The sequence below is a fragment of the Alosa pseudoharengus genome, unplaced genomic scaffold (genome assembly GCF_046254945.1).
Source record: "Alosa pseudoharengus isolate Yale_2024_CS ecotype anadromous, Long Island Sound unplaced genomic scaffold, YU_APseudo_1.1 YU_APseudo_1.1_scf_8, whole genome shotgun sequence".
NCBI lineage: Eukaryota > Metazoa > Chordata > Actinopteri > Clupeiformes > Clupeidae > Alosa > Alosa pseudoharengus.
Genome location: NW_027468870.1, coordinates 7,958,227 through 7,979,531, shown reverse-complemented (window position 1 = coordinate 7,979,531; position 21,305 = coordinate 7,958,227). Strand labels below are relative to the sequence as shown.

Genomic DNA, 21,305 nt, shown 5'->3' with positions numbered 1-21,305 from the left:
TGTGTTAAATGTTGTGTTCATTAATGGTAGGCTGCAGCAGAGAATCACTAGCTGCAAAAGAGAATACAAAACCACCGATGAGGAGGATATAGGCCTGGGGTAGGCTACTTAATAGTCTATTTAGAGAAGCCTATTAAAATAAATGTGTAGTCTAAACATAGACATAGTCTTGAACAGAAAGAGAACGCCGTTGAATATGATAAAGGTAGAGATCCAGTGCACTGGGGAAAAATTAGCTTGTTCTTCATAGCGATATCCGGACCTTAGACCTTAGGCCACCCCCCCCCCACACACACACACACCTTTATCACCACCATTATCCACCAATTATTTTATATCTAAGCAACGTTTCAGCCTACGTCTTGCGTTTCTTTCTTTTCTAGCTTTGAGGAACGGTCACCTCATGATGATGTGTGCACACTCCGCCTCTTCCCAGCTGATGCTCGCGCCCTGCTGTCAATTTCTATTCTGAGAAGAGTAGTTGAGGAAGGGGGGAACAGAAAACAAGAGAGGGTCTGCGGGGTAGCGCAGCAAAATATCCATGGGTGGTTGTGTGGGTAGTCATCATGATTCTTCAGGCAGTTTAAACGAAAATTCAGACGGAACTGGAGGTAGGAAATAAGTTATACACTGGGGGTGATATTTTAGTTATTGATTGGAGAAATTTAGTGCATGCTTGTTCCCATGCGCCTTGTCTTCCCTTGTCTGCTGCTGTCTCCACTGTCTGTGACATCGTGCCGATATTATAGTGTTTTGTCTCATGCACTGTTATTCCAGCCGGTCTCATGGTTAGTCATACATTAACGGCAACAAAAATTTTATTATAGCCTTTTGGGAAATGCTGTCTACTGCTTTCAATGGATGCAGCTTTTGGATGTCCCAACGAGCTAACATGCTAGCTTGCTAAGTCTAAAAAGAACGACTGCTAGCCTCTTTCAACTAGCCTATTTCGGTCAGTTGTTGTTAAAATGTGGGTCAGTGTTTTCGCGCAGGAATGCGGAACATACTGAGTAGTAACTTATCTTTTTTCTCTCTTATCTCCTAATTATCTGCTCCCTCTCAACTCTATTGCATTATGCGTTGTTATTATTGCCTTAAGTCGTTTCTGTAACGTGAGAACATCTAAAAAGGGCAGTAGAATGATACTGTTGCGGGGTAGGGTGCATGTTCATCTCACTGAGCATCAATCACTTCGTGTGTGTATGTTAGCTATCGTGGCCCTTTAGGCCTATGTGAATAACGTAGATAACAGCACTGTAAAGGAAGGTTTTTCTCGCGCATCATTTTAGGTTAACTTTTGGAATCATCATTAACATTAGTACGGCCACTTAGATAACGCTCTCTTTTTAAACGTGCGTTACTGTGGGTTTGTCATCAATTCGGCCTATTATTATCTTGTCACAACCTGGCTCTATGTTACCAAAGCTTGGAAAACATGTTCTTGCGAGTTTAACTTGAAATACTCGTACCAATCCTCAACACGAATGTTCCTCTTTGGTCGGGATTTCCGGTGTCTAGTGTTGCAGATGTTGTAAGGCTACTGTAACTGACAATTGAGCGTGTGCTTTAGGGGGGAGGGGCAGGTTCAGCACAAAGGAGTGTACTTGACTCCATACACAATTGACGACTTAAAAGTTACACTTTTGGCACCTCGGGCTAGGTTTATGTACACAAAACAAAATAAAGAAAGACATTTAGTGTTGCATTTAAATGAAATGTATCTGAAATATTTCGGTAAAAACTCTTAAAATTGCTCTGGTTGAGTTTCACTGCACATTGTCCATAACTGTTTAAAGGAGCATACCTCCTTACCTAGTACTACTGAAAAGCATCCTATGTTTTTCTTACTCTCATTCTTTGTAACCTACCTGACTGACATTTGCTCTAAACCACGTGGAGAATGTCATCATTTCAATGGCAACTGTGTCTCTTGTTCATGGCCTAAGGCTACACATCCTGGCACTTGAATAGCTCTAGAAGTGTTTCTAATGTATTTATCCAAATCTCAGTGTGAAGTTATGACAAAACATTTCCCATTGTTGGCTCTACAGTACCTCTCTCAGCCCTCTTCAAAGTGCCATTCAGCACAGCCTTGACTTGCGCAAGTAGTGTAACGGAGAGAATATGCAGCTGAAAGTACAGCTGGACCGACAGAGACCCCCGCACATCTGGAGCTCTGTCCTCACCAGCTGGCACTGGCTTAATTAATGCATGAAGATGAACCCACTTCATCTCCGTCACAGAAGCCCCTCTGTCAATCAGCACAGACCAGAGAGGGGCATTCACCACACCACATTTATCACGGGACTCAACCACTCTGTACTTCTACTCATTTATTTTCTGGAAGTTTTGTTTTTGTTTTGTTTTTTTTAATCTGTGCACAAAGTAGTCTCAATGTGAAGACAAAAGAAGGAGCAGCCATCAGGTTGCAGGTTTTGAGGATCGTGGTGGATGAAACAGAAGTCGATGGACTGTCCTGCATTATGCAGTGTTTGAGTTCTCCACACAGGCTCTTCCCAGTCCAGCTTGGTTGCACTTGGCTTACCAAGTAGCCATGGAGATGAGTGAGGTCTGGAGCCACAGAAGGTGGGGTGTCCTTAGGTTCAATTTGATCTTAGAATACAACCTTTCTCAAGATCAAATTGGAGTGTCATGCAACTGTAGCCCATTCTGAGGCTCATAATTAATTTATGAGATGAGTCATTTATAAGAAACTTTTAAACTGACTGCCATCAATCTTGTGTATTAGAATTAGCCTACTTGCGTAATGGTATTGAGAATTAATGCTCCTACTTTTGTTTTGTTCAAAACCATCACTGTAATGTTGATGGCCTTTAAAAGGATTATTGGAGTTGCAAATGAGTCCCCAAAGAGTTTCCAGAGATCTGTAATGTGGCCCGTGGCACTCAAAGGTTGTGTAATTTTACACTCGTCACATGACCCGTGTGTGCATGTGTGTGTGTGCAAACCCAGGCAGTGACAGAGGAACACAGTGCCCGACCGTGCTATCCACTGAGGATGTCACACAGGGCTTCCTGCAGATGCACACACATGCTGACTGACCCAGATGACAGCTTCAGTCGCCGAGCTGTTTCAGCTCAGCTGTCCAGCTTCTTCATGGGCATGCCACCCTCATGCGTGACACTGTGGGATCTTCTGAGCGTGTGGTGGTCACAGTCACACAGTTCACCAGTGCTGTTGGGTCGTTGCGTAGTTTCCCACCACCGCAATTCAGTCTTCTTGTTTTGCAGGTTTTCTTTCTCTCTCTGTGTCTGTGTGTGAGTGTAAGCTGATGTCTCCTCCCTGTACTGACCAGTTGGCAGAGCTGATGGTTCCCAGATGTCAGGCCACCCTCACACTGCTCGCTCAGAAGAGCTCATATGGCTGACGCCTGCCTGCCGAGGAGAAGTACACACTGGATTAAATACCTCATGGATGAACTCAATTCCTCTGTATTTTCACAAGGGGTGCGGTGGCTAGGTGTACTGTAAGGCCCTGCACTGGCTGAGAGAGAGAAAAGGTCAGATACTAAAAGATTAGTTAAAGGCGAGAGCACCTTACAGCTGGATAATGTGTGACATCGTGACTGTCATGAGAAAAATGAGTGGTTCGGCACTACTCTGCTCTTCTGTCTCAAGAGTATACGTGCATACGAGCATACACACACAAACACTGTAAGAACATCAGACTTTTCAATACAGCTGGTGTTCATTAGTGGTTCCAGCGAAAAACTGAATTAGCCTATTTTCATCTTGTCCCAAAAATGGACTATTATATCCAACAACTGTTGGTAACCAATATGTGAATTAAGTAAGCTCCATGCTTTTCTAATTACAAAAAAATGGCAAAGGGCTTGTTCATAGACGGGTTTTTTTTCTCTTTCTGTTCTGTTCAAAGACCAGCTGCCATGTGTCTACTTTTATAAGTGATGGGCTACACAAAGTGCTTTCAGCAAACCGCATGCAATTTGACCAGAGTGACGTGCTGCTATGTCTGGTGTTTTAGTGAAAATTGATACACCGACTTAATGACCTTCTTTCAACTAGAGACGCCTTTATATCTTTCCTTCGCTGCGACAGTTCCAGTGCTCCATCTTCTCTTTCAGCTCTGCATCCGGTCCATTCAGGTTAATCAGCTGTTGTTAGTTTTATTTACTTATTCTGTAAGCTGTTCTCTTCTCTCATGGATGTGTTGTGACCCAGAGTTAAAGAGAGAGAGGGTGAAGTCGTTTAACATGAGCACTGCTGTCAGTGTCACTGCAACCTTCTAAAATGCTGTTTGCTGTTAAATGAATTAGAAATGCTTTGAGACAGTCAGTAATGGCATTCTCATGGGACAAACACGTGCATCTAATCTATTCTACACATTCTTTGTTTCACTGACAGAATGAAACTACATTTCAGTGATCTCACTATGTAAGCAAATATAACAGGACACCAGAAATATACAATATGCATAGAATGTACAAGAATCCCGATTATTCTGCCTAAATTATCATGGCATAATTATCATTACAGGGTTCCCACGGGTCCTTGAAATCCTTGAAAGTTTGTGAATCTGAAAAAAATAATTCAAGGCCCTTGAAAGTTTTTGAAAAGAGACATAAATAAATGGAGGTCCTTGAAAGTCCTTGAATTTCTTTTTGAGGAAACAAAATCCATACAATTACGTACAATTCCGCTTATTAACATGTACACGGCCAGCATGATTTCTGCGTGTTTCCCGCGTGTAGTGTTTGTTGCCCAAATATTTAATTTAACATTCTGATGAATAAACCGACAGGTTAATGGTAACGAGTTTAACTTGTTTAGGACAAGTTTATTTCAGCTCAGTTTTATGCAAAATACAAACATGAAAAATAGAATATGCCTACCATCTGTCATATCCTTGGTCTGTTGAGGTAACATGGTTTAACCATACCCACGCTTGAAATTTATCAACACATTAGGTCTTTGAATTTAAGGATATTGGGCCTGGAAAGTCCTTGAAAGGTCCTTGAATTTGATCTTAACCAAGGTGTGGGAACCCTGTCATTATCACTGCATGACCACTGTACGGTCGGCAATCATTTTTCATATCTTAACACCAAAAACTGCAGTAGTTTCCATTGGAATGAAATGGTGTGATAATCTCTGTGTGTTCTGTCCCCCCGGCACTACCCACTGTTTAGTACGAGTGCTTGTAAATGCCACAGAGCATTTGCGCTAAATTAGATTAACGTGTTGGCCATTCCACCTCACTGCACAGACCGGAGCATCATTCACTAAACAGGAAGTAGAAGAACGATCTTAATCAGGCCATGGATTTTCTTTACGCCGGTGTGTGGCTTCATTAAGTGTGAGTGGATGCTCTTCACAGCAGTGTGGCCTTCAATGTGATCACTTTACAAGATGAGGCCAGTGTGATAGACTTAATTATGTCAGTGTTGTTTCCTTATTTTTTTTGTTATTTAAAGTCATGACACTGCCAAGGAGGGTATGTTTTTACGGTGCGGTTTTCTGTCTGACTGTGTGAAGGCTTGCGCAAAAACTACTGGCCTAGTTTTCATGAAACTGGTGAAAAGGTGTTGCAAGAGGCAAAGAACCAACATTTTGGACAGGCTCTGACTCACTGGATATCTTGGAAAAAATTAATCCGCATGCTGTTCTAGTTTAGTTTTTGTTTTTAGTCCTGTGTCAGATATCTTTAAAGGTGCAGTCAGCGATTTGACGCTATTTCAAACCAATAACATTTTTTGTCACAATCATCTTCTCACGACCTGTACTGTAGCTGCCCATTCCGTGGATACACTGTAAAAAAAACGGTCTCTGTAGGCAGCCCAGGCTCCGAAAACTGGAAACAAAGTAGGGGCATTCGGAAAAAACGAATATGCAATGCAATATGTGGTTTGATAGTCTCTTGAACAATGTGTTTGCTCGACCGTTTTATTGTGAGCCCTGTATGTGTTTAGCTTGGTTTTTTGATGGCTAGCTCACTAGCTAGTGGGGGTTTAGTGTAGCAGTCACTTGCTACCGAAGCTGCAGGGGGAGCTGTGTAGTGAAAAATGCGAGCCCAAATCCAGCGAAAAAACAGAAACAGCGAAGGAATAACCAGACCTGCATAGTTCTTCTTTAAAGGTGTTATATGCAATATATTTATTGTAATAAATCTGTTCATAAATATGGCATTAGAGATTAAACAAACATGTTCTTTTCAAATACTGGCTTCACTGATAACAATGGTACATCCAGGATATTTACAATTCAAACTTACATTTGCAGCCTGCAAATACTGTTTATGTTTTGAGTTTGTGTTTTGGCCTGCTTTACCATTCTCTGTCAATTTACTAATAGCTAGTAGCATTTTGACCTTTAGATTGCCAGATTAGCCTACTTAATGTTCTCAAATGTTTTGATTTTGGACTGCAATGCCCATTTAAAAACTCTAGTGGCCGTTCCTACATATAGCACCTTTAACCTCTTGTTAACCTCTGACATATTTTCAAATTGTGATTATACTCATAGGAATATAAAATAAAATGGTATTTAAGGGTTCATTTGAAAGATGCCACCACCATCCCATATTCTGGATATTTGTTTGGCTAAATGGACCCTTGCCACCAATATCAATGTTTTTTGTCGATACTGCACGTTGATATAGATTGTGACTTAATAGTTATGCCTACATGTCAACTCGATTCTGTCGTCATGTGGTCTTACAATTATATTCCCCCAGAATGGATGTTCCCATTTGCCACCATATAACACCATACAAAAACTCTTTGGTTGTTGCTAGGTTACTGTACACATGATGTCAGTAACCATCATGTAGGTGTGTTGTAGCTCCTGCAGCGGAAAGTAACTTCAGCCACCTTGCACCGACAAGGTTGCCTAAGCATGCAAGTAAAGCAGGCGGGGAAAGTTTGAGCATGCATCACTGTGCAGCGCTTCATTAAGTAATATACACACTATTGTCATGTGCAAATCTCCTAACAGGAAAGACATTTATTCAGTAAGCAGTAATTCTGTTGTATGTTAAATGTGGTGAGGAAGGTTGACATATTGTGGAGTTGTGAAAAAATAAAACGGATTACACATACTAGATCATGTATATAAATGAATGTGATAAGTATCAGGGTGCAATGCCATCACTGATTTAGAGTAATGTTTGAGAAATGATTAATGATGTCTTCGGGATATCCAGCACAGAGTTTTTTTTTTCCATGAGGCACAATACACTGAAATTCTCACCTAGCCTATTAGCCTAGCCTGAGATGCCTAGCAGGTGTTGACATTACAGTAAAAACTTCTGTTGGACATCAGGCATTTGTACTGTAGCCTGTTTGTCTGCGAGTCTGAGGATGTAGCTGGCATTTGTGTTGCGTTGTCTGACGGCCTACTGGGAAATCGCTTATTCGTCTCCAGACAGACAAAAACATGGGGCAACAAGACAGCTCATGTTTTTTTGTCTCATAATTGGTATTTACGTCAAAGCCTGCATAAACAGGAAGTGAACATGTTGGCCCTGTGACATCAAAGCATGGGGTAAAGTGCCTTCCCCCCTGAGAAGTGTGGAGTAGGTCATGTTACCCTCAAGCCCACCTCCTGATTGAGGCAGCAGGGGACTTTCATCTCTCATCCAAGTGAGGAGGAGGAGGCATGTTCCTCCTGGCCTCCATCCGTGGTGTGCAGTGAGTGGTCATTTCTGGGTCGCAAAGAACTACTGAACAGATTTCCGGGCCAAGCTGAATTATTGATAGCTGGTGGGTACAGTGGTGTGATGTCTATGGCTAGACTCACTCTCGTCTGTATGAATGGCCATGCAGCACTGAGATGATCTGTACTGATTTCTTTTGCTGGTTTAAGAGGATAAAATAGTTTTCACCCAGTATACATGGTACCTGTTTGTTATGGTAATATGTTTTGAAATTGTGTATCAGGATTGTTCTGCAACTCTCCTCTGTGATTTGAATCCCAGCTGCTCCGCTTTTCAAAAGTGTCCTGGACTGAAGCCTGGGTCTAGCTCTCTAGATTGCACGGCGACAGAGCATGGGTGGACCTGTAATTCCAACCAGCAGGATTCAGGCGGAGGGTGTTTTTTTATTTATTTTTTTGTCTGTGCATCTTGCAATTGTTACATGGTGTCCCGGACGAAAGGTTGTGCATAATGGCCGCCAGATGTTCTCCCCCCTGTAAAATCCCTCCTCCTGCTCTCTCGCTCTCCATCCTCCCTTCCTCACAAGCAGGTCAGGCTGCCTGTTGATGTAACTTCTTGGCCTTCGGCCCTTTTGTGCTTCCACCAGAGCCATATACTGGGAGGCCTTTCACTGTCTCCAATCAGTTATGGAAAGTTCCATGTGTGGTGGAGGACCTGGCTGAATGGCACATCAGAGAAAAGGGTATCTACTGGTCACTAGCCGCTAGTTGTTGCTTCATGTATGCGATATATGCATAAAGCATGGCATAGTGTTCATTTCGTCTGACGAGACGAGAGGAAATATGTTCGTCAACGACCTTTTTTTTCATGACTAAGACGAGACAATGACGAGACGGCAGTAATGTCCTGAAACACTGACTAAGACTATCTTAAGATGCATTATTGTTGACGAAAAAAGACGAGACTAAAATGTTTTGCATGAAATAAAAACTAAGATAAAATCTCCCTTCATGTTCGTCTACAAAATGAGAAGACAGAATATCTAGCTGTTACGTTTTCAAAATATTCCGAATGAGTTCATACGCAACAGCTTTCCTGTAGGCTAGTCTACGTGCTGCTGCTGCAAACCTGTGGCTGCAACACAAAACTACATGGAACAAGAACACTGGAGATTTCTGCCAGAGTTAGCAAGCTAACTACCTAAGCTTTATGCCACAATGCTACATACCCAGAAGTTGAAGCTTCTCTCATACAAATTAACATCCCCCAGAATGTCCATACGAAAATGTTCAGCATGTAATGTCAACTATTCATCTAGTTAGACTGATGATGCAAAGTTTGCTAGCAAGTAAGCTACTATGGAAAGTTCACTAGCAAGTTAGCTATGGCTAAGATGGAGAGTCTGTTTGGGGAATGTGTTGTGTTTGGGCGCATATCGCCATCTAGCGAGGCGGAGTAAAACATAATAGTTTGGCCTACGACAAACTTTTTCAGTTTCAGGACCACTTAACTAACCCTAGCTAAAAAAAAAAAAAAAAGATTAGACCTACTTCAACAGTAGCCTATAATTAGTCTACACCATACATGGGCAACATACGGCCCGCGGGCTTTCCCTGACCGGCCCGCGTAAGGTCCGTGAAAGAACAATAGTCAAGAGCCTAGCATAGAGATAATGTTTTTATTTTGAAAGCGACTGCTATTTGTACGCCCATACATTTGTGCGTGGATGCATACGACGTAAACACCCTCACTGATGTGCTGGTGAATAGAATTTATGCTTCTGCGTCGACACAATGCAGTTACGTCGGCGTAAACCTTTCAACGTTTTGTGTCTCTTATGTCTGCGTCGCTCACCACCACAAAGGTTGTTAGAACGAACTCCTACTGCTGCTAGTTGGAGATACGAAGTGTTCATTTCAAAACGTTACTGGCAGATAGACAGTTTACAATCGGATAACCCCGTAATTGTAACCAAAATATACTGAGTTTATTTGCAAAGCTTATGTTAGCGAACTAGTATGATGCTACTACCAACAGGTTGCTTGAAGCAGCCGGCTCAACACACAGAGCGAGTTGACCAATCACAGTTATGTGCATAAAGTTAAAGCAAAAACATAGAAAACATTTTTAAAATAGTTTTCTTTGTGCATGTTGATTAACTAATGACAGCCTACTATTGTCTGCTCCACGTTTTCGTAGTCTAATTCTGCATAGAGTTAATTTAATGATGGTAATGATTTAATGATGAAATATTGCTGAGTGTTGATGAAATGGTGGCACAGGCCAATCAGTTGTACTGACTCCACATTTTCATGACCTAGCCTAATTATATAGATATTGTAGTACTTTTTTATATCAGTCTTTGAAAACTGAAAAAAATGTCAATGTTAAAAACTCATTTTCGAGAATGAGGATTAAATACTGGACATAGATTAAATATTGCTGTTTTTCCTTTGTCTCCCTCACATTTTCATCTGTTCTTACGACTAGTAAACAAAACCATATGATTTACTTAATGTTATACAAGAACAGAATAGAATTGAACAGAATTGAGTTCAGACTTGAGTTCGGTATTTTGGGTCCGGCCCTCCTCAACAGTCCCAGTTTGTCATGTGGCCCCTTGGGGAAATTAGTTGCCCACCCCTGGTCTACACAATAAGCCTACTCACTGAACCACCTTGCTTATTGTCTTTGCACTTTGCTTATTGTGTCAGAGGATTCATACTGTATGATTTAAACTGGCATATCTTACATAGACAGTGTTGCAGAACTGTTTGGATTTACATACAAGTTATATTGCAAACAACTCATCTATATTATATTTTACCACGTCTGCTCACGGACCACTTGGGATAGCTTGCAGACCACCAGTGATCCCCGGACCACACTTTGAGAAACACTGGTCTACGAATTTGACAGTGGTCCAGTCAAATCTTTTACTGTCTATGGTCAAATCCCAGCCGAGCTATAACTGTAGCTCGACTTACCTGTGCATGTAAACATACTGACTGACAAAAAATCAGAATGAGTAATTATAACAGACGAGTAGCCCTGTGGACACACAATATTGTTTGAAAATTGAGATGTGTGACACACTATTTTACTCAAATGGTAATCAGAAATAATTTGTTATAAAAAAAGACTAAAATGTGTTGACTAAAACTGACTAAGACTAAGATACCTTTAGTTTTCTTATGACTAAAACTAGACTAAAATGACGAGACTTTTAGTCGACTAAAACTTGACTAACAAAAATGATATTTGAATGACTAAATATGACAAAGACTAAAAAGGACATTTCGTCACAAGACTAAGACTAAATTAAAAATAGGTGACAAAATTAACACTAGCATGGCACTGGCAGCACACTCAAGGATATTGAATTACTGGTGTCAATGATGTCAATATTGATGTTCAGGTCAGGATTCAGGATGTGTGTGTGCGCTTGTGTGGGGTGGGGGTGGTTTCGTGAATGTTTCAGTGAGTGTATGATTACTGTTATCCAACGCTGTACGGTGTCCATACCCATTTTCCCACCTGGTTGACTCTCTGCTTGTGACGCAGACGTTGGTGTGAAATTGAACTTGCATTCAGTGAAACGTGCACCTGTGTTCTCAAGGATTCAGTCATGGAGAAGCATAGCTTACATCACCCAGGCTGTCACAGTGTGCACAGTACTTTGCACACCACATGGTTGTCATCCGCAGTTAATGCATACTTTACTGATGCTTTTATGGGATTGCATACTCTAACCCACTTCTCCCCCTCTCTATCCCTCTCTCTCTCTATCCCCCTCTCTCCCTCCCTTTAGTGGCCCTGGGGCGTAACCAGCCCCTGAAGAGAGAGAAGCCCAAATGGAAGAGTGACTATCCGATGACGGACGGGCAGTTGCGCAGCAAGCGTGATGAGTTCTGGGACACGGCGCCGGCCTTCGAAGGCCGTAAGGAGATCTGGGACGCGCTCAAGGCCGCTGCCCAGGCCTTCGAGAGCAACGACCATGAGCTCGCGCAGGCCATCATCGACGGCGCCAGCATCACTCTACCACATGGTAGGACACCAAGTCAGGGGACAGTCTCATTCTGTGGTCAATGTCCAACATTTGTCTTACATTTGTCACCTTTCAGAAGTGTTTGTCAACACAGGAGTGGGGCAACTGATTATGATTTGTTCTAGGTATCCAGTGTGTGGTATGTTCCCAGGTATACAAGAAGCTAAAGAGCTTTTGTCATGTAGTTATTTGTGATTCAATTGAATATTGAAGTGCTATTGAGTGTACCGCTATATTTAGAGGCCATTATATAGCATTGAAGGATGTAGCTCTTAGAGACCACTGTGCAATTAATTTGATAAACAAGAGAGAATAGATATAGTTAGGCATTGTGGAGTTGTAAACATGAGTTCTTCCATCAGTTTAATTTATTTTATTTGTCTCATGTAGTGAATATTGCTAATGGGACAAACGCGGGAGAATTATTTCAAAGCATCCACCCTGACGTTTATTCATTTCAACCATGTTGGCGAATCATGATGTTGTAGAGAGTGTAAGGTATCTAGTGAATTGCTGCATTTTCAATGAAGTTGTTCTACTGTGGATGATTAAGTAGGCAGGTGTTTGAGTACTCCAGAAAAGGTGGCTTTCTCAGTCCTGATCAGCTTAGATCGAAACAGCGTTTTTGTGTGTGCGTTTTGGTTTTGCATTTGTGAGTGTGTTTTCTCTTTAAGCCAGCTAATCACCTGTAGCTACACTGGGAGCAGTCGACATAGTGACTCACACACCATTACAATTGCGTTTTCACAAACCACACAAGCACTAGCCAGTATTTTAGGGAAAATTGAAAAACACAGACCTTAGGTAATGCCATCATTGGAGACCTCTGTGGTTGATGAGGGGAGCTGCTAGTGCATGCGGCCTCGGGAGGACACAATACCATAGTGGGGATTGTACTCTTGCAGCTAGGTGACTTCAGTCTGATGTACTGAATAAATGTAATGGTAAGAAATGATGACGGTCAGTTGAGTTTTCAGTGGAAAGTTTGTTTGTATGCTCATCTAATTGCCAGTAGTCTAGTGTTACACTGCATGGCCACAAGGAGGCATCAGTTGGGTGTAATTGGCTAATTCCCCTATCAAGTGCAGTGGTGTGCGACCATAACCACATGTTTGTTGTGGAGGTGCAATGTCAAGCACAGGTGTGCCTGACCTGGGGCCTGCCAGACCTTCACTTTTGACTTTGAAAGTGTGTGTGGACCTGACTGGAGGTCAGTGACACACTCAGCTGAGAATAGCCTACCTGCTATCTCCCCAGTGAGCCCACCCGCTGGCACGGCTTGATCTTCTCAGCCAGGCTCGGGGGCACGGTGTAGACGCATGTAAAGACAGGAAGCATTACGGACGTCTCCCACTATCCCAGCCACGGCCACGACCTCTCCAACAAGCTGTCTGTTTCATTGGCCATTATATGGAGGTTTGGTAGCCTATGGGATTCATAGGATTCATAGGCATTAAACATGAACTTCTATGTAATATTATGATGATTCTAATAATGATGATCATTAAAATAGAATAATAACAAAGTAATTATGGTACAATAATTCTCAATGTTAAAACTATTCTTCATTAGAAGTAGTAAAAAAAATATTTTGGCCCCAGCCGTGGCGCGGCTGGCTGGGGCACCTGCACCGTACACCGGCGACCCGGGTTCGATTCCCGCCCAGTGGTCCTTTCCGGATCCCACCGCGACTCTCTCTCCCACTCGCTTCCTGTCATTCTCTACTGTCCTGTAAATTAAAGGCATAAAAGGCCAAAAAATATATTTAAAAAAAAAAATACAAATATTTTTGCATTGGCAGAATTTGTCTCAGAAATAATTCTAACACATTATTACATTCAGTAACGAGTAATTTATACTTATAATTTATAATTTAAATTCAGTAACTCACATTATACTGGTTTGCAAAGGGACAGCAATATGCATCCAGAATGAATGCTGTTATTATAGTTTCACTATGGCTGCCGGAGGACTTATTGTGTTGAGATTGTCTTGGCTGTGAAATGATCAATTTGTATGTGACTAAAGGATGCTCTTGAGATTATGTGCTATAACACTGTAATGGGATGATAATTTGATCAACTGTCTCAACTGCATCATAAATCTGTCAGCGCTTGAGAAGGCGTAATGTGCTTCTTGTTCCCTGGCAGTGTCCTCGAAAGCCATCCAAGTTAACAAGTGTAACTACTTTGCCTATTTCTTATAATTCCCCTCATCAAGCATGGTAGCTTTAAAGGAAAATGATTACGGCCATGCTAGAGCTAAGTATCGAATTTATTGGAAGCGCTTTTGTCAGATCAGGAGCATGCACAAGAAATTCCACTTTGTCATATCTGTTGAGTTTCCATCCGTAGAGCCCCCTTGCTAAATGATACAGACACCTGCGCAACATGCTGCCGAGGTGCCTCCTGAAGTGACATGTACACGTCTACTCGACGGGGGGGGGGAAATAAAAGTACAGTCTTGAAGTAAAAATAGAAGTACAGTCTTGCAGTAAAAATGGAAGTACAGTCTTGAAGTAAAAATAGAAGTACAGTCTTGCAGTAAAAATGGAAGTACATTCTTGCAGTAAGCAGCAGTGGCTATATCGAGCCTCTGGTCTGTCATGTGCAGCTGCCGCTGAGGCACCCTGGGCCAGCACTGAGTGCGTGGAGGACAGTGCAGCAGCCACAATATGAAAGGCACCAACAGGCCCCAAAGGGCCAGACTGTTGTCCCTGGCTTACTTAGTCAACCATTGGTGAGCACAGCAGAGTTAGAGGGAATAGGTGGAAAGTAATGGGCCGGTTCAGTGAATGGCCAGGGTAAAGCTCTGGCAGGAGTGTTACTTTGTGGCATTCCCCGCACTCACTCACCCCACCGCTCAGTACGCAAAGGTCAAATCATCCTTCCGCCGCACTGCATTGTGAACCTCTGGTGTGTGTGTGAGTGCAGGTGAGAACACACATCATCACCATGTGCTTATGACTTGCTGAGGAACGCGGATGGGAAATGTGACCACAGCCCCTGAGCGTAAGACCACCTCAACCAGCAGCTGGGTGGAAGTGGTCCTGGACAAAAAAAGACCCACTGACGTGTTGGATGACTGTACTAGATGTGAATGATAAGAAAAAGAAGACCACCCTGATACATGTGTTCACACACACACACACACACACACACACACACACACAGAGAGTGTTTTATTCGGCACACACAGTCATCCTTCCTTCAGGGCTCTTTTGTGTGAAACTGTGACAAGGTATCCTTAGTCTGTTGAGGTAACATGATTTAACCATGCCCGCGCTTGAAATTTATTGACATATTAGGTCCTTGAATTTAAGGATATTGGGCCTGGAAAGTCCTTAAAACGTCCTTGTATTTGATCTTGTGGGAACCCTGTTTTGTGTTCTCTGCAGAGAGAGAGAGTGAGAGTGGAAGAAGTGCATCATGTCAGCTCTCAGTCTCTCGAGTCTGATCTGGAGTACAGCCCACAGTGAAGCGGCTCAAAGAAGCCCTCAGTGCCCACATGCAGCGTATAGACTCTTTCAAGAGTTCCATTATCAGCATCATAGTTGGCCCACAAGGCTTCCGTTTTAACATTCCATATGTTATCTTAATGCAGAGAAGCATTGTTTTTGTTTTTATTGTTGAAAGGGTCTATTGGCAGTAATCTAACCAGCTTGTGTGCGGCTCACAGGCCTTTTTGATGTGCTGATGGTTCATTACCATCTGTTTCAATTATGGCAGGACGACAATCGCGCCTAGATGGGGACCAGTTGCTTTCCCGGTGTATCATCCGCTGTTCCCTCGTATTCTAGTTTTTATTCTTCTCTTGTGCCCCCCTGTGCATTTCCATCACTCGAGCCCACTATGTGTTTATCACCCCTCTTCTCATGCCCCCCCCCCCCCCAAATCTCCCCTCTCTAAAATGTGTCCCACCAGTAGAATTGGATGCATGCACAGGGTGCTTAGCTGGTAGGCTCTTTGATTCATTGTGTACTGAAAGAACCCTGATCAGCTGGTTGAGTGATGTGTGACACAACACACACACACACACACACCTCACTCACAGGTCTCATTTTTCTGTTCAATAACAAAGCTGTCGTGACATACAGAGACGATACTGCATTCAGAGAGAGCTACGTAGGAAAAGCAATGGTGTTGATAAACGGAATCTTGGAGATGAATTGAGAGACAAGCTCATTGCAAGGTCGTACAAAATTAGCTTTTTCATAAACACTGTCAGGTCGATGGTCACCTGAAATGTCACGTCATCTAAATCATTAAAACGAGTCTATAGCTCGAGCATTAAAGATAATAAGTATCCATCTATTCATGAGTTGGATGTTCCAGGGGTAAGCTGTGCCTATGTTTATGACTAATAAATCATGCAGTGCAATCATGCAGTCCTGGTCTGCTGTCGAGGGGAAGTTTGAAATTATCAGCTGACTGAATAGCCTGTTACGAAATCCAATTCAGCAGGGTCTTTTGTTGCAGAAAAGGGGAGTTCGCCCGAGCGGCGTGTTTGCCATCGAGCCGTTGCCTAGCAGCAGGCCTGTCAATCACTGTCAGTTCAGCTCGTCACTCTTGCATCCTTGTGGCCCCTGTTTGTCTGACAGGCCTGACTGGTTGTGCCCACGCGTCCCCTTTGGAACAGACACATACTAAGTGCTGTTCTCGCACTTCTCCTCCTCTTCTTCTCGTTTCTCCCGTCCCTCTCTTTCTCTCTTCCTCTTTGCCTGCCATTGTCTTCTCTGTTTGAAGAGTCACGGGCCAGCTTCTCTGTGGTGATCCATCCACACGTCATGTTTTTCCATGGTTCCTCACCTGCTTTGTTGAACACTGAACAGAGCCCTTTGTGAGACTTATCGTGTTATTTCCCAGTCTGAGATGGATGTACAGAGGTACTTTTTGAAGGTTTCACATGCAGCTCCTGATAGAGGATTTGTTAACTTTGATCTATTCAGTAATCATTTATACTATGTATTATGTGTGTGTATGATATGGACCTGTGTCTGCAATAAAGCTTATATATAATCATAGGATAGTATAGTATAGTATACCCTATCATGCCATGCCATGATATGGTGCTTCATCAGTTTTGCTGTAATGTAGTTGTTTATTTCAGTTGTTAAAGATAACCTTTTCCCCAGATATGAAATTTCATTGAGAAAGTACTACCAGGTAAAGTCATACTCCACACCATCCCTTCATTCATTACTATTAACTAATAGTAAGCATACCCATGTCTTTAAACTGTTACATCTCACCTCTTCAGTTAACACTAACTCTGATGCCTAAGACTGTTAACAATAACACTCTCCAACTTTGGATTTGAAAGTTCAGCGGACCACTTCACCTTTTCAGTTTCCACCTTCGGCCGGACATATGCTCAATGTGTCCATGCATTCCGCTGAACTACACCTCATGACCAAATTCTTACTGAAAGTGATGAGCTCACATTCTCTCTGCATCCAGAAGAATGAACTGAGTGCCTATTAGTTTGATGTCAGCGAAACAATCCTGGAACCAAGGATTCTTTTTTTTTTTACTTTCTTTCTCATTTACCACCTTTATCACACTCTTACTTCCTCAGTGGACCAAGTTGCACTGCTTTTTCTGCTTTCCAAAGCCTGGTTGGGGAAAGTGCCTGACCACGTCACGTCACAGCTGCTCAAGCGCTTGATGGGGACCTGTGACGTGACGTAAGCAGCAGCATTCATACCACACTCAGGTCCAAGGACCCACAGGGACCAGAGTTAGATTCTGACCTGTGGTCATTATCTGATGCCAACTCTCTCTCCCGATCATTTACTGCCAATCTCTTCTGTTCTGTCTCAATTAAAGGCAAAAGACAGACAGACACACACACACACACACACACACACACACACACACTTTTAAATGCATTTGAGATACTCTCTAATAAGCACCTTAACCTTAACCCCCCCCCCCCCCCCATGGTTTTATTTGTTTAAAGTCACGGGTAGGCATTTTCCAGTGTTATTGCCTTAAATGTTTTTTAAAAAACGTTCTCCTCAGTCCTCTGCTCTGCCCAGGGTTGCAGTAGGACGCAGGTGTTACACTCCGACATAATTCACCTCAGGAAGAATGCACCACAGAAGCCAAAATGTGGCCCTGAAAAAGATGAATGAGTTGTTGTGGTACATTTAGAAAGTTCTGCTTTGTATTTCACCTGCCCGTCTACCTTTTTGTAATCCCCTCTCCAACACATTTATTTCTCTCTCCCTTGCTCCATCCATCTGTATCTCTCTTTCTTGTTCTCACTCTCTATCTCCCTGTATCTATCTATCTCTTGTCTATCTCTCTCCTATGCTCTCTGTCTCTCTGGTGCGCAGGTGCCCTGACCGAGTGCTACGATGAGCTGGGCAACCGCTACCAGCTGCCTGTGTACTGCCTGTCACCGCCGGTCAACATGATTGAGGAGAAGAGTGAGCTGGAGCCTCTGGAGGCGGCCGAGCCGCCGCCGGCCAGCGAGGGCCAGGAGTGCCCGCTACGCCTGCGGCTGTCCACCGGCCGCGACCTGCGTCTGGCGGTGCGCACCACGGACACCGTGCAGCACATGAAGCGGCGGCTGCAGGCGCAGGAGGGTGTGGCGGCGGGCGCCCAGCGCTGGTTCTTCTCGGGCCGGCCACTCACCGACAAGATGCGCCTGGAGGAGCTGAAGATCTCGCGCGACTACGTGGTGCAGGTGATCGTCAGCCAGCCGCCCGCGCCCGTCTCGCCACAGCTGCCGCCTCAGAACCCCACGCCCGTGGACAACTAGCGGCCGGAGAGGGGGGTAGCTCTGGGTGGGGAGGGTAGGTGATGTTGGAAGGAATGGAGGGGGTAGTAGCGTCACGTCAGTGAAGCAGGACCTGCCTTTGACTCATCAAAGGGAGTCGCTGCCTAGGATGTTCTTGCCATTTGACTGAATTCCATGTCCATCAGGGTTGGCTCTGTGAGGGCTATAAGACTGTTGTTGGCACGTGAAGGAGTTGCAGGAGAAGAGAAATGCATATGGCATGACTAACTGGAAGGACTTGAGTCAGAGTTTGGGAGCTGAAGATCGCCTCAGCCCCCCTTCTGAATTATTGGAGTTCTTCTGGAGGAATGCTGGGCCAGGTGCCGTCCTCCGCTCTATCTCTGTCTCTCTCCCCCCCCTCTGGTGATGAGATCATGCAGAGTGTCTGCAAAGCAGACTGTGGACGGACCAGTGGACGCGCCTGCCTCTTGGTCCCTCCCAGGAAAACTTTAACGCACTGCACATAACTAAGAGCAGGCACATCAGACTTTAATACAGGTCCTTTTGGGTTTGTAAAAAGGAGGGGGGAGGGGGGAAGAACTTTTTTCAGATGTTTTTCTCATTTACATTACGTTTTAGGTTTTTGATGGAAACTGAACAACCAAAAAAAGAGCCAGGAAATTTGAAACAGAACAGAGGGAAACATTTCTTATGAAAAAACCTGCCTTTTCTGATAATATCTCTTTCAGCCTCTGGTCCAATCATTTCTATGAGGTCAGTTGTCCATTTCTTGCCTATTGTACATTGCACTCTGTCTGCAACCTTGAAACATTTGACAAATTGGGTATTTTTAGCTGGTCGACCAGTTCTTAAATGGGGAAAGCCTTCTTTTGTAATAAATCACCTGTCTTGACTTTTTGCCCATGCCTTGTGTAATTTTAGTAGGGGAAATACTAGTAATTGTGATGCATTGCATTATAAATAGTTAAGTACTCTTCAGTAAGCATCCCTATATGTATGTCCACCCTCCATCACCCTCCCTGTCCTTGCTCATGAGGGGAGCGCCATGACGCCTCAGCTCGAGTTAATGATCGAGGCTCGAAGATGTCACCTTTTCAACACGAGGAATCGAAGGGAACACTGTGTTTTGCTTCACTGTACCTGGGAATATCAGCATTATCACAACTAAGTATCTAGAGTAGATGTGTGGGTGTGTAAGTGTGAGTGAGTATGTGCATGTATGTGCAAGTGTGTGTGTGTGTGTGTGTATGTGTGTGTGTGCAAGTGCTAGGAGTGCCTGCATCTGTGTGTTCACATTCCTCTCCGCGTGTACACGGCTGCCTGTTCTTACGTGTTTTTTTGTGTAAGTGAGCATGTGTGTGCGCTTCAGTGTGCGGGAAAGAGGCGAGAAGAAGAAGAAGAAGAAGAAGAAGAAAAAGAGACTTTTCACGAGTGGAAGAAGAAATGTGCTTTGCACAAAGACGTTTTTACATCTTGTCAGGGCTGCAATGATCACTGGGAATGCGCACAAGGAAGAGAACTCAACCTGATGCTGGTCCGTCTGAGGTCATAGCTGAACATGTGGGGGAGCCATAGCCAGAGTCTACAAAGGCTGCCCTGGTAACAACCATCTCTTCTGAATGTAGCTGATCACAAGGAATGAAGACATTCTAATACCCTAACGCTCTTTGTATGTGTGTTTTTAAGTAGCATCAAGACAATGTCCTGATGGAAAATGAAAATGAATTTCAGAAACAATTGCATATTTTAATGAAATAGAATGCATTTTTAATTAAAGCAATGAACTTTTTACTCAAATGCTTTTAATTAAGTGTCTTGCTTTTTTCAAGATGTTATTTTCCCATTCAGTCACATACTTTAACTCAAGGTTATGCTGTGGTTTTCATCTATTGTCATAGCTCATGGAACACTTGTACACTGATAGTGCGGCACCTCACAGAAACTTTTTGAAACAAAACAAAAAAAATTCCAGTTCAGAAGTCAACAATGACAGAAGCAGACAGGCCATTGATGTTTTGTATTTTTTAATTTTGGTTAAGGTGGCGAGAATGCTTCAGCGGCTGAAAGCCAAGTGTTCCACAGAGAACAGGAACACTGTTGAGATTTTCCTCCATCCTTAAACTGTGAGGCCCTTTGCACAGCCACAAGGTCACATTTTCTCTGATTTGTATGCTATATTTCACAGTCTGTTGGTTAAGGAATATTTGCATATTTAGGATCACAACAGCTAAGATTGGGAGACAAAATAAAGATTCCATTATCCAAATACACTACTACATACACACTACTACTATGATTACCTGAGCCTGGTTGCTCCTTAGTCAGCGCTGCAGAGCCTAGATGACAAGGTAGCAGGTCTCCATCACAACCAAGTAGAGTGCAAGATGTGTGAGACAAAATGTTGGGTTGGTATAATTAGAATGGGGGGTATGTTCTTCTGCCCCCCAAAATTATTTTGACGACACAATTATCTTAAATTGTATATATTTATAGCCTTAACTTGATCTGTTTTTATATGGTAAATACTATACTGCTCAAAAGAATTAAGGGAACACTTCAATCATACACTGGATCGGTACTCTGACACTGTTTGGTTCTGAGCACAAGTAAAACTTTTGAGGCTAGTGTTTTATTTTGCAAGAACTGTCAGACATTCTGTGAATGTAGTTTGAGAATGGAGAAAAGCGTGGTAGGTTTCAAAAAATGTGTTTTAACAATTGTGGAAAACTAAGTGTTCCCTTAATTTTTTTGAGCAGTGTATATAATTAATATAATACTGTATGTGTGTATATGTATAATATATATATATATATATATAATAATTTTCATATCCGGATATTTAAAAATCTGGATGGGCACGTGTCTTCTCAGACTC

General features: G+C 43.0%; 1 protein-coding gene across 1 annotated transcript; it reads left to right on the top strand.

Moving 5' to 3' along the window:
- Nucleotides 1–341: 341 nt before the first annotated feature.
- ubtd2 (ubiquitin domain containing 2) lies at nt 342–19,849 on the top strand. Its single transcript, XM_076275120.1, has 3 exons — nt 342–611; nt 11,447–11,683; nt 18,024–19,849. Exons 1-3 carry the CDS (start codon nt 542–544, stop codon nt 18,449–18,451), a joined length of 735 nt encoding a protein of 244 aa, XP_076131235.1. The 5' UTR covers nt 342–541; the 3' UTR covers nt 18,452–19,849.
- Nucleotides 19,850–21,305: the final 1,456 nt, after the last annotated feature.